Here is a 14,426-nt window from a genome sequence, read left to right as displayed (position 1 = left end):
ACCCTGGTTGGAGCATTCCAAGTGGAGCATCTCACGACTACACCATATTGCTACTTGTGGTATATAAGAAAACTTAACTCTATTTGAACCGGCGGTTCAACCGGTTAGACAATGAACCATTGAACCGAGCACCACGGCCGCACGCCGCTGGTTAGCAAGAGGGAAAATAAAAAGAAAAGGAAGTACGGCACGAGCCCACCGGCCGGTGGCGAAGGACCGACCGGTCGTCCGGTCCACGCCTGCCGCCCGCCACGCCATCGATCCGGTCCCTGCCGGCCGGCCGTACACCGCTACAAGTCCGCCAAAAGGGAAAAAAAATCACTCGAGAACGACGAAACCCCCAATCCAAAACTACCACCTGGCGCACGGGCGCGGGCACCCCCATCACCTCCCCACCGCCGCGCCACGCGCCTGCCTCTCCCAAACCCACACGGCACGCCCCCCCTGCCCCGGCCCCACCACGACTAAATGCCAACCGGTAGCTCCCCACCATCCCCCGAAGACCCCCGCATGGTCAGACTTCAGAGCGCCCGAGCTCCGCCGCGAGACAGGACAGCGGCCTCACCCGTCTCCGCCTTTTCAAACCACCCCACCTCTCCTCGTCGCCGCCTTCCCTCCGCTTCCACGCGCTCCATTCCACCGCATGCCGCCACGGCTGCTGCGCTGACCCAGCCACCTGCTCGTCCGTTCCGGCCGGCGCTGCCCCCACAATAAAGCCGGCGGCGGCGCCGATCGATATGCGGCCGCGCCGGCTGCCCCCGTGCCTGGCGGCGACGGCGCTATCCGCAGCGCTGCTGCTGCTCGTGCTGCTCCGTACTTCCTCCTCCTCATCCTCCCACGCGCCGCTCCTCGCCTGGCCGTCATCCCGCCACCCCACGCCGCCGCTGCCGCCGGCAGCGGCGCGGGCGGAGTGGGGGCCCAGCCGCCCGCCGTCCCTCGCGTACTGGATCTCCGGCACGGGCGGGGACGCGCGCCGCGTGCTGCGCCTGCTCCGGGCGGTGTACCACCCGCGCAACCGCTACCTGCTGCACCTCGACGCCGGGGCGGCCGCCGAGGAGCGCCAGGCGCTGGCGGAGGCGGTGAGGACAGAGGAGCCCGCGTGGAGGGAGTTCCGGAACGTCGACGTCGTCGGGGACGCATACGCGGTCGACCGGACCGGGTCCTCGGCGCTCGCCGCCGTGTTGCACGGGGCGGCCGTCCTCCTTAGGCGAGGGCCCCACTGGGACTGGCTCGTCACGCTCAGTGCAGAGGACTACCCGCTCGTCACGCAGGACGGTAAGAAGAATCACTTGCGCCGTATGTTATACTCTCCGCTCCTTCCGTCGTTCATTCATTAGCTAGCTCCTGATGGATTACTAAGGTAGTAACAGGTTATTAAATAATGGGAATGCATCATTTTAGATACCTATTACTAGTTTACTACTAAGGAAATATTTGTTCCGAAAAAGGTTACTGTTCATGGAAATGTCGAATTGCACGCCAAAAAAAGAAGAAGGAATCTTAGTTTCCTCTGAAGGTAGGTAGGCAGAGGAAAGGCGATTCGCTAATCGCCGTGATCAAACAGAATGTGATTCATTGTCATTGGGTCGTGTTCAAGGTAATCGTGATGGATGCCCTGCTTCTGAATTACGACTACTTGGTAGAATAGAATGCGGGGGTGATAGCAGTGTGGTTGGATGGTTCCATAAATGGGGCATCAGGTGTTCATTTCTCGGCACTGTTGCTGCCTTTACAATGAGTTGGCAAATCCTGCTTTTTGAATTTTTGATGCTCCTGGTATTGATTGTCCTCGTGGTCCTTTAAACTGGTACTGTCGGGTACCAGATGCACCATTGTCAGGTGTCAACTTCTGATTTTTGGTTGTTCCAATACTGCACGGACCTGTGCGTTGCTGTTGAGCTGTGCTTATGGCCCAAATTGGCCTATAGGCTTTTTTTTGTACGGGTAGTTGCCCGTGGTACTAGCTGAATCAATATTGTGTTGCCACAACCTCCAGAGTCAATTGCTGAATACGGTTGAGGCATTGAGCAGTTAATGTATGGTCCTGATGACCAGTAAGAGCTGTAGTTCGAGAAAAATGCTAGCTAGAAAACAAAAACACAATCCTGTTGGTTGCTACAACAATTGGTGGCTTTGTATGGCTGATGGTGGTTCATTGTACTAGTATACTGATGGTATGACAGATTGGTTAGTAATCTGTGAAAATCCTTTTTTTAGATAATTAGTCATTAGAATTTGGAATTGCAAGGGAAAATATTTGTCCATTTTTCCTTACGGAACAAATGGCCTATATGCCTTTTTTGTACCAGTAGTTGGCCGTGGGTACTTACGGAATCAATTTTACAACAACCTTCAGGGTCAATTGTTAATACAATAGAGTAGTTATATGATAGTCTGGCAGATTGGTGGTTTTTTGTATATGATAGTTGGCCTATTACTCATGCAATTTTGGAGTTGCAAGGGAGATATTTGTCCATATTCCTTGATGGTAGGCATGAAGAACTGTGATTAGCTAATCGCTGGGATCGGAATGTTATTTGGTGTTATTGTGTAGTGTCCAAGATACGTGCGATGGATGCCTTGCTTCTGATTTAGGGCTGCATGGTAGAATAGAATATCCTACTATTTGTCATGGCAGTAACAGTCTGGTGGGTGGTTCTATAAGGGGCCATTGCCTGATCGATTCGATGAATCCATGTTTGTAACTGGGGCATCAATGTGGGTCTGTTCAGCTTAGTGGATAGCTTTAGAATGAATGGGCATGGAAATCCTATGGTTTGAATTCTGATGCTCCTGGTATTGATTGTCCTGGCTGTCCTTGAAACTGTGGGTTACTACATTTACCTTTTTCAACTTCTGATTTGGGTCGTTCCAATACAGTACCATCCTCACTTTTCTTGTTGAGTTCTGCTTATGGACCAAATTGGTCTATAGGCTTATTTGTATTGTTAATTGCCATGTTTCTTGCGGAATTAATTTTAGAACATCCTTTAAAGTCAATGCCTCGATGCAATTGAGCGCTTTAATGTCTGATGACTGGTAAGAGCTATATACAGTTGGAGTTAATTGCTAGAACAAACTCGAGCTCATTGGTTGTATGGTCGAACAGATTAGTGGTTCGTTCCATATGATAGTGTGATAGTTAAAGGTGTTACACATATTTAGAAGGTTTGTAGCTTATCAGAACTGGGACTTATCATATCATGCTTAAATCAAGTATATTCAATCAGACTTTGTTTGCTGCTGTTCTTGAGATTCCTTCATATTTTATTCCTGGGGCTAATTTCAAATATACAAGATCCCAGGCTCCAAGAGGGTTCGGTTATTTTTAGGCACTGGTTATTTAAGTTCGGAAAAAGTTCGATTGTCACCCTCCAACTATAGCAGAAGTTTGATTTTCAACCCACAACTACAAAACCGGATAAGGAGAGCCATCCAACTGTCAAATTCAGGCAAATTTGGACCTTTGGGTGGTTTCGAGGTGGTGTTGCATTTTCTAGAAACTTAAAAAGTTTAGGTTTAATTAAAAAATTCATAACTAATTCATTTCAAATCAGTAAAATATCAAATTGGTGCGAAAAAGTTTCTGAAAATGTAACCTATCTGTTGGTGTTCTATTTGGCATTATTGGAATCTTAGTTGTTCATGTTCCTTGTGTTTTATTAAAGCAATAAAACTCTAGGAATGGTAACAAATATGATGCAAACAACTCCAAATAGAGTACCAAAAAATAGCCTACATTTTTAGAAAACTTTTGGTACCAAATTCATATTTTTTTGATTTGAAATGAATTAGTTATGAATTTTTTTATTAAATCAAAACTTTTTAAATTTCTAGAAAATGTAAAACCACCATCGAAACCACCCAAAGGGCCAAATTTGCATGGTTTTAACAGTTGGATGGCCCTCCCTATCCAGTTTTGTAGTTGTGGGTTGAAAATCAGACTTCTGGTATAGTTGGGGGTTGAAATTTGGACTTTTCCCTTTAAGTTCCAGTTGTTCAAAAGTTGAGAGAAGAAAACAGTACTTTTTCATCCTCCTGAGGAAATGGAGTTGCCAATTCTCCCAATAAGAGATTGAATAAATAAGAGCACCCCTCATTTCGGAAATTTTCATGTTAGTTCATGAAAAATGAAATAATAGTAATTTACATTTCAATGACCTTGATTTTCAGTCTAATCTATTTGGTGAGAATTAACTCAAGATGAACCTCTAGTTCTGGTACCTCATGAGTAAGATACAGTGTACATTTCGGCACATGCTTTTTGTTGTGTATTAATCAGAAATACTTTATCAGCTTCTACTCCTTTTCCATTGAAAGCATCTTGTTTTTCCATGTAGATCTCCTTTATGCTTTTTCTTCTGTTCCAAGGGACCTCAACTTTATTGATCACACAAGTGATCTGGGATGGAAAGAGTGAGTTCTGCTGGTAGGATAATCTCTACATTCATCCTAACACTATTCTTTTTTCTCCCCTAAATTCCCTTTTCTATTCTCCTTTGCAGGCATGAAAGGTTTGAAAAGATTATTGTTGACCCAAGTCTATATATGGACAGAAACACTGAACCCATCCTTTCAAAAGAAACAAGACGAATGCCTGATGCATTCCAGATATTCACAGGTTTGTCCTGGCATTATTTTTATTTCAGACTTATTTGGACAGCCAAGGAATTTCCCAAAACAAAAAAAGTGCTTTGTAAGCCCTGTACTTGTTCAAATTGTTTAATAAGCTCTCAAATCTAGTTTTGATAGTTATGAGCCCCAAAGCCATTCAATTTTTTCTACCAAACCCTTCCGACCTGATCTTGTTGTTAGAGCCCTTCTACCATTTGGTTTGTTCAATGAAGTCTCTTTACTAATTTCTATATAACTATTAAAAATGAAATTGAGAAGATGTTTCTTATCATCTGGACTATTAATCTTCTCTGGAGACAAATTTCACAATGGAATATTAGGGTTACAAAGAAAAATATTCTATATACAAATATCTATAATGTATCATGTAGTAGAAAACATATATAAAATAACAGTATAATGTTTCTCCGATAGTTTATTTTTCTGTTGTCTGTACTTTGGAGTATGATGCTTATACGATAATTGTGCAAGCAAAAATGCCTGATTAGATTTCAATTAATAGGTCCAAAATAAACAAAGATTATTTAAGGTGTTCGCATCAATGAAATTGAACTTAAAAAGTTGGCTTGGTCACACAAAGTAAAATTGTTCGAGGGTTTATGGGCAATTTTGCCAAAAAATGGGATTAGCATTTACTTATCAGTTATCATCTTGCTAAATCTTAGCCTTCCTATGATGCGGCCGCTATTAACAGATACTTGTTACTTGTCTTGCTGTTGCTGGGCTAGAAACTACTTGTTTAAGAACTACTTCTTCCCTATATGCAAGCAGGCAGTCCTCAATTTGCAAAATTGAAGAAATCAGAGAATTGGCTTGTTTTGTTTGATTATAGGAAAATTGCTGTGCGCCATTAAGTCTTATTATATATGTTCTTAAAATCTAGCATTCTCTCTCTTGCAGGTTCTCCGTGGTTAATTCTGAGCAGGAGCTTCACTGAACACTGTGTGCATGGTTGGGACAACCTACCCCGCAAACTGCTGATGTACTTTGCCAACACAGCTTACTCCATGGAATCCTACTTCCAGACTCTCATCTGCAACTCCTCTGACTTTCGAAACACAACAGTCAACGGCGATCTGCGGTACTTTGTCTGGGACGACCCTCCAGGCCTCGACCCGCTTGTTCTTAATGAATCAAACTTTCAGAACATGGTAAACAGCAGTGCTGCCTTTGCAAGGCGGTTCGAGGAGGACGCGCCAGTGCTGAAGAAGATGGATGATGAACTACTGAACCGGTCCCGGGTCCAGTTGGTTCCTGGGGTTTGGTGTCCGAACTTGGGGAAAGAACAGAGGGAGGTGGATATGGACTCGTGCTTGAAATGGGGTGATATCAATGCCGTCAGACCTGGTCCTGCTGGGGAGCGTCTCAGGCGGTTCATTTCTGAGATCAGTAAGACTAGAGGTTGCGGGCTTGCAGCTAGCTGAATCAATTTTGGTGTTTGTTAAGAAGATAATACTTTGGATAGAATTTTGGGAAGCAAATAATGGCTGCAGTGAGTTCCGTGATGGTATCATATGGAAATGGCCAAAAGTTCCAGATTCAGGTGATGGGAATCCAAGACTGTCTCGTCCAACTTTTCAAGATTGCATATTAGCAGTAATGTTTATACAGTCTAGGTATACAATACAGACTAGGAGATAGAAGTGGCATCGGCTGTAGTTGTCAGGACCATCTTGTTGTCACAACACCCCTTTTGTATAGATAGTAGTTGTGAGATAAGTATACACGTATGTATAATGTTGACACTGATGATACAACTATTTGGTCTGATGTTCAAAACTTGAGGAAAAATGATAGTTTTCTTTCCTCCGAGAAAAGACTGTTGCAAATTCTGCTAATGAGAGCCTGAAGAAAGAAGATCACCCTCATTTGGGATATTTTCATGTATTTTATGCAGAATTTCCCCATGATGAGAGCCAGTAAAAAAAATACCGATGACATTCTCATGAACTGGATCTTCAGTCTGATCCATTTGGTGGGAGTCAGCTCAAGATAAACTCTCTAGTTCTGGTAGCTTATGAGTAATATACATTGTACATTCTGGCACATGCTATTTATTCTTTATCTATTGGAAATACTACTGTTCATCAGTTTCTTACCACTTTATTACTCTTTTCCATTGAAACCATCTTTTTTTTCCATGTAGATCTCCCTTATGCCTTTTCTTCTGTGCCAAAGGGACCTCACTTTATTGGTCACACAAGTGATCTTGGATGGAAAAGGTGAGTTCTGCTGGTACGATAATCTCTAGATTCTTCTTAACACTTCTCTGTTTTGTTCCCTAAAATTTCCTTTCTATTCTCCCTTGCAGCATGAAAGATTTGAAAAGATTTTTGTCGATCCAAGTCTATATATGGAAAGAAATACTGAACCCTTCCCTTCAAAAGGAATAAGACAAATGCCTGATGCATTCCAGATATTCATGTGCAGGCGTTATTTTTTGTTCAGACATATATGGACATCCAAGGAATTTACTTCTATGCCCTGTTCTATTCCAAATTGTTCAGCAAGTCAGTACTAGTGTTTATACAGACTAGGTATACCGCTTTGCCCTGTTTTTGATCGTGTAGTAAGTAGGACACAGAAATAGGATCCGGTCATGTACGTTATTGCAGCACCTTTGTATAGTTGATAGTTCGTGAGATAACTATACACGTCTATATTGTATTGATACTGATAAAGTGATAGTACAGCTCTTTATTACTAGTGTGCTCGTACGTCGCCTATGTGCAGTAAAAAGAATCCACTAATCGCATGAGCTCTTTGAAAAATTATGAAACGTTGCTCTGTTAAAACTCTTCTGCGGTGGCCAAACACACTTCGACCAGCTCTATTCTGGAAATGAAAATACCGCTTGAACTGTCCCAGTCTCCCAGGCCTCCAGTCACGGCTGATCTAATATCAGTGCACAGTTTCATGGTACAGTTATCAAGATTTTATAACTGTGCATGTTGAATTTTATAATATGAAACTCCTCTTACATACGATGAAATTCTCTCTCCTCATAATGATCTTATCATGTCAGTAAAATTGCTGATGTGGTATATTATTTAATGGTCATGAAATTTTTTTATAAAACCCCCACTAAAAGGGAGTGTTTGTTTCTTTAGTGGCTCCTAAAATTCCTGTCACATCTAATGTTTAGATACTAATTAGGAGTATTAAATATAGACTAATTACAAAACTAATTGCACAAATGGAGACTAATTTGCGAGACGAATCTATTAAGCCTAATTAGTCCATAATTTGACAATCTGATGCTACAGTAAACATGTGCTAATGATGGATTAATTAGGCTTAATAGATTCGTCTCGTGAATTAGCCTCCATTTGTGTAATTAGTTTTATAATTAGCTCATATTTAGTCCTCCTAATTAGCTTTTGAATATTCGATGTGACATAAATTTTAGTCGGGATTAAAAATCCAAACACCCCTCCAGAAAACCTCGTAGATAGTCCAGGGCAGCAGCAGCTTGTGGAAAGAAAGACCATGGGCCACAAGGTGGGCTTGTTCCGTAATTGAGGCTCTGTATGGGCCAAGAGGTGGCAGCGAATGAAAAAAAACCATTCGACTTTCATGCTTGAACCATTTTCCAAATTCAAATTACTCAATTCAATTCGAAAGGCAAGCCAACTATGTTTCTTTTTTAATTAATACCGTGCGCTTCATCGTTGACTGTTCCGATTCGATACCCTGCTGCCACGTTGAAGTCGTGCGTTCCCTTGAGTGGACTATCTTTGTAGTAATAATTAACAATTAATTTAGCATTAGTAGTGATTTTAACTCGCTCAACTAGCTGGTGGTGTGTACAGTGCGGTGCTGTGCTGTGATGTTTCCAAGGACAGCGGCGGTCTGACCGCCGATCGAGAAGGTGCGGTTCGACTACAGGACTCGTACTCTTTTGTGGGAGCAACACCGAATGCATCCACGGCTACGGACAACCTCCCCGAGGTCTGCACTGCCCACCACGCATCGACGTCCTCGCGGAACTCCCCACCGCGCGCAATCCCAAGGGCCGCTCCGACTTCCCGGCCGTCACCGTGTCTGCGCGTCCTAAACAGTGAGTATGATACGCAGGTCGTACGAATGTTCAGAGGGTACTACAGACCGCCACTTCAGGGAGGTGCTAAATTTTCAGCGTGTATAAGGCGCTATACAGCAGCCCATGTCCGAGAGACGTGTCATCAAAAGAGATATATAGGTTCTGTTTGGTTTGAGTTGCTTATGTATAAACAACTAAAAATAAGCAACTTATTTGCTTATAAAACTAATCATCATTGTTTATTGGGTTGCTTATGGAGCTGCTTATTTTTAGTCCATAAGCAACCCTTGTGTTTACCCCCCTGCCCTCATTTATGAGGAGTGAGAAATGGGATGGCATGTAATTATTAGGAGCAAACATGTCAAAAGCAACCTCATTCAATGCAGTTTAGCAACTCAAACCAAACACCTATAGCTAAAAATAAGCAACTACAAATAAGCAACTTTTAGTTGCTCTCAAACCAAACAGGGCCATAAATTGATGAATGAAACAATGTCCCCTAATGTAGAGTTTCATTTCATGATTTTATAAAATGCCCATGACATTTAATTGCGAGGCATGTGATTGGATATGCCCATAACATTTAATTGCGAGGCATGTGATTGGATATGGTCAGATGAAATGAAACTCTATAGCCCTAATACAAGTTTCAACAGGTTTCATAGTCTTGGAAATAGTGCATACACAATTTTCATCCTGATGAAACTCCTTCCCTCTCTCACTTCATAACTATCATGCCATGTCATCACATATGCTGATGTGTCACCGTATTTAATGTGCATGAAACCTCTACGAAACTCGCATTGGGATTAGCCTAAGGCCAGTCTCAGTGCACAGTTTAATTGCACAGTTACCAAGACTGAGAACTAGGTAACTATGCCAGTGGAGTGTTATGGGGATGAAATTTCACACATCTGGTGAAACTCTCCTCATAAATGAGCTTGCTCCAGTCAATAAAATTGCTGATGTGGTATAAAATTTAATGTGGATGAAAGTTTTGGTGAAACTCCGTTGAGATTGGTCTAACACCATCCTTTGGTCTAAGGTAGGTCTCACCATTTAAAATATCTTTAAGCAACTCTCCTCCGAAGCACCAGTGTGAACGTGCACGCATCAGGCAGCACTCTGTACAGTTCTGACACATAATAGCTTTTTCTGTTCTTAGCTACAGGTGTCCTACTAGCTTTTGGGTGCTTGGAAACTACCGGTAAAACAAAAAATTGCTTCAGTGTATTGGCTTCTCAGCCCACTCTCTCTCATCTTAGCACTACCAAAAACGCACATCGAAGCTGCTCCGAGAGTTTTATGAATATTAACTTTTATGCTACATCATCAAAATTACTAATTTGGTAGGACAATTATGAGGGGAGAGGGACAATTACGAGGGGAGAGGAGGGAAGAGTTTTAACAGCTGAAAGAGGAGTTTTAAAAACCCTATGACATCCATCAAGCTCAGTTACAAGTTCCCAATCTCAGCAGTTATACAATAATAAAATTGTGCAACGAGACTACCGTAAGCTATGCTGCCGAAGCTTACTCGAAGAATCGAAAAACTACGCACCCTAGAGGGCATGCCATTGCCATTTCCAGTTTGGCTCCTATACTTTGCACGTGCTGATCAAAGCTCTATCTCTGAGTTAAATTTGGATGCCAACGAAGCAGAAACAAAGGTTGCAGTGGAAGAAACATTACACGTAAACCGACTGCAAGTTAGAACAGATGACTTGCGCATACGTGGGTCTCTATCATAAATCTAGAAAAGACTAGGGTAGCAAATTAAATAGGAGTAGTACATAATATAAAGCATTCCATCTATTATTTACTTAGGCACCACAATCAAAGTTACCATCGGGGTCACAACATGTAAGCAAAACTAGCTAGTAACACAGGAAAAGCTTGAATTAATATAATGTAAGGCGATCGCTACCAAACTCAGCTTGCATTATTTAGTTTATTCATCATCAAAGCCTTTGAGGTACGAACCAGGATAACGAGAGAGCTAGGCTACCCGACGGTGGCAACCCGGGATACATAAGAGTTGAACCATGAGTCAATGTAATGCCAGACGATGACGCGGTCAAGGTCTTGGATTGACGGCTCCTGATCTATCTCATGCAACTTTGCCTCTTGTGTGTCGATGACAACCATGCATATACAATTATACCATATGCATTCATCTTTGTGCAATTAATTAAAGGGGTTTGGAGACCACCCGCTAAAGTTTAGCACCTGTCACATCGGATGTTTGGATACTAGTTAGGAATATTAAATATAGGCTAATTACAAAGTTAATTGCATAGATGGAGTCTAATTCGCGCGACGAATCTATTAAGCATAATTAGTCCATGATTTGATAATGTGGTGCTACAGTAACCATTTACTAATGATGGATTAATTAGGCTTAATATATTCGTCTCGTGAATTAGCCTAGGGGTTCTGCAATTAGTTTTACAATTAGCTCATATTTAGTCCTCCTAATTAGCATCCGAATATCTAATATGATACTGCTAAAGTTTAGTACCTAGTATTCAAACACTCCCTAAGCTTCGGTGTATCGATGCCGTCTGTCTCCATCGCAAGCGTTAGTTGTTCATTTAGGGTGCACGGTGAGTCGACAAGGAAAGAGCATATACTTGTGCGTGCGCCTTTCTTTCCACGTAACCTGGCCACTGTTTATTTTTATTAAACTGATCATTATCGGACCCGGATTTTAAGTAATCAAGGCATGTACTAAACCCGGCACAAATCCAATTACTTTGATCGTCCAATCACCATCTTCGTAGAACAACTAATTCTCAGCCGAATGAAATATTCAAAGGACAGCTTCGTCTTGCCACCAGGAGTCGGCCGTAGAATAAAGACGGGGAACAGGCAGACACGGTCAGGTCCTCTCTCTGTTCCGGTTATTACATCCACACTTGGAGAGATTTTGCAGACCACATACCTACTTGATTCATCAGTAGTGTTTTCAAATCATATTAACCTGTTTCTAACTGAGGATAGAAACCAACCGTATTCGGTAGTAGCCTTTGATTTGCTGGAGAAAATATCTGATATATTCCTCGTACTACTTGCACATTCCCATTTAATGATTTTTTTAAACGAACCAGGCAGGAGAGCTGCCGATTATATTAATCTTAGACTAGGGCAAACAACAAAGAAATAATACCGATCGGTTGGATTGGGGTATCAACCCGCGCCGTACCACACCAACGCATAACTCACTCAACTCTGCCGGTTGGATTGGGACATCAACCGGGTCTCTTTCAACCCTGCCCGATCGGATTGGGACATCGACACGAGCCTCAATGAAGACTCCACCTAATCGGATTGGGACATCGACCCGAACCTCCACGAACTCTGCCCAGTCAGATTGGGACGTCGACACGGGCCACCACACAACCAACACCACAGACGGGATTTATTTTATAAAAAAAAAGGAAAGAGAAAGAAAGGAAAAGAAAGAAAGCATCCTCTCAGGAGCCACCATCGCCGAAGCAAGCCGCCTTGTTGGAAGTGTCTAACATCGCCTTTAAGAAGGTCGAGATGTCAAAGATGTCGTCGATGCTAGCCCAAACTGAGTTGGATTTTCACCCGCCTCATCCGACATGGAAGCCAGACATGAGCCAAGGCCTGCACAAAAGATGTCCGACATTACCTTTAGGAAGGACATGACGCCAATGGCGCCATCGATGCCGTCCCAAGGAGGGATGGATTTTCACCCGCATCGTCACCACGATGAAAAGAGACGGCCAGCACCACCAGCCCCACCACCATGGCGCTGCTGGAGAGCCTCTGCACAGTCGCAGCCAATGACACCACCACCGCGACGCTGGAATGCGCCCAAGCACACCGTTGTCAGCTACACCACCATGACGCCACCGACACACCGCTGCACAGCACATTGAAGCCCGCCCGACGTAGGGGCAGGCCACGATGCCACTGCGAGCGCCGCCGCAGCTAGTCCCCGCGCGTCGGCTGCCCCGCCACGGCTGGGCACAGCTGCAGCCGTGCCCACACCGGCCGCTGTCGCCGTCGTAGCCGAGCTGCAGATGCGGCTGTAAATGCCGATGCCGCCGTGGCTTAGCCGAAGCTCCACCGGTCGTGGAAGGAGGCCGCCGGCGGGGCATGCCATCGTAGCCGAGCCGCAGATGCGGCCATGGACGCCGGCACTGTCGTGGCCCAGCCAAAACTCCGCCGGCGTGGAAGGAGGCCGCTGGCGGGGCACGCCGCCGTAGCCAGACCTGCCACCACTGCCGCAATGCCCGACACGCTGAGGCCTCGGGGATGCAGATCCAACGACCTAGGGTGCGGATCCGGTGGCCGGGGGTGCGGATCTAGCCGCGGCCGGCCGACGACCGCCACCTCCGCCATGGTCGCCACCAAGGAGAGCGCTAGGGGAGGAAAGGAGAAGAGGAGGGTGGTGGAGCCTTGCCGTCGCCTTCCTTGCAGCCACACGGGCTTGCGGCGGCTGCTCGGGCGACGGCGAGGAGGGGAGGCGGCGCTGGAAGTGGCGGCGGCGGTGGTCTCGGGTTCCGCTTGAGCCGCTCCAAGGGGAGCGACGCGGGGGCAAGGTCGAACCGGTCTTCCCCATCTGATGATTATAATTCCCTTTTTAAAGAGCCATGTATACATTCAAACATTTCTGGTCAATCCATTCAAATGTGTCTTCTCATCTCTTATGTCTTAGATTTTTTTTATACCGAATCGGTGGTTGTGAGCAGCAGTAGTACCAAGTTCCAGTATTTGTTCTATTCTAAACTGAAAGCCTCAATTTGGTTATGGCACATCTTCTGTCAGTAGGCATTCAGACTTAGCACGCATTCGATTAGATGAAGTGAGGCACTGCTTCGAGCAAGAGGTAGATGCTGTCATGAGGGTTTGTGGCAAATAAAATCTCAGTAATCTCGGTAGATGAATTTCAGTTTTTATTCCAAGGCAGGTCATCTATTTCATGTCCCTTTTTCTGTCTTGAATAGAGCACCCAACATAAATAGGTGTGCGCGGTTCCTGTCTTGAACTCCCTTACACTGAATGATCCTGAGCACTTTGTTCCCATAGCCTGCTTTGGGCAGGTGATGCATCTGATTGGGTTGCTTCTAGGTCAAGCCTGACTTGAAGCTCCCTACCCTTTCGATCCTTTTTTTGGCACAAATTCCTCCGGAACACATGCACTTTGGGTATCTATTCTTCTTAATATAGGTATTCTACTATTTCGTCAACACTTCATTTATCACATGAAAAAATCATAGTTTCTAACATTATATAATACATTGATAAAGCAAAAATTATATGGAAAACTCCAAATGCATTTTTCAACTAAATAATTGTTGGTGGCAATTAGCACGCTAGTTTGTAAACCACAAGTGCACGGATCAGTTGTAGCTTTTCCCAGACTAATCCCCCAAGGTTTATCAATCCATGAAACAAGTGGAATGTTGTACTAGCTCACTTTATACTAATCTTACTAAGAAAACTAAAAAAATATGAGTTGTGTTGAGAGACAAACTAAACTAAACTAAACTAAGTAGCAAAGGTTGATATAAGATAGCAAATAAAGATAGATAGACGTTCCCTCCCTAAGATCTAGGTTCACGTGAATAAGCAACTAAATATTATTTTGTAGTAGTGAAAATCATTCACACATGAAAAAAGTGATTTAATGGAGTAGATTCTTTATTTTTGATTGGTTTATGTAGTTTGTCCTTCAACTCGCTTTGTGCAACCTGTTATTTGTTTTTCGTTTGAA

General features: G+C 43.9%; 1 protein-coding gene across 1 annotated transcript; it reads left to right on the top strand.

Moving 5' to 3' along the window:
• Positions 1-501: 501 nt before the first annotated feature.
• LOC101768453 (beta-glucuronosyltransferase GlcAT14A) lies at positions 502-6,522 on the top strand. Its single transcript, XM_004975181.3, has 4 exons — positions 502-1,275; positions 4,341-4,416; positions 4,506-4,621; positions 5,536-6,522. Exons 1-4 carry the CDS (start codon positions 738-740, stop codon positions 6,057-6,059), a joined length of 1,254 nt encoding a protein of 417 aa, XP_004975238.1. The 5' UTR covers positions 502-737; the 3' UTR covers positions 6,060-6,522.
• Positions 6,523-14,426: the final 7,904 nt, after the last annotated feature.

This window comes from Setaria italica, chromosome VII (genome assembly GCF_000263155.2).
Source record: "Setaria italica strain Yugu1 chromosome VII, Setaria_italica_v2.0, whole genome shotgun sequence".
Lineage (NCBI taxonomy): Eukaryota > Viridiplantae > Streptophyta > Magnoliopsida > Poales > Poaceae > Setaria > Setaria italica.
This window is presented reverse-complemented; position numbering and strand designations above follow the sequence as displayed.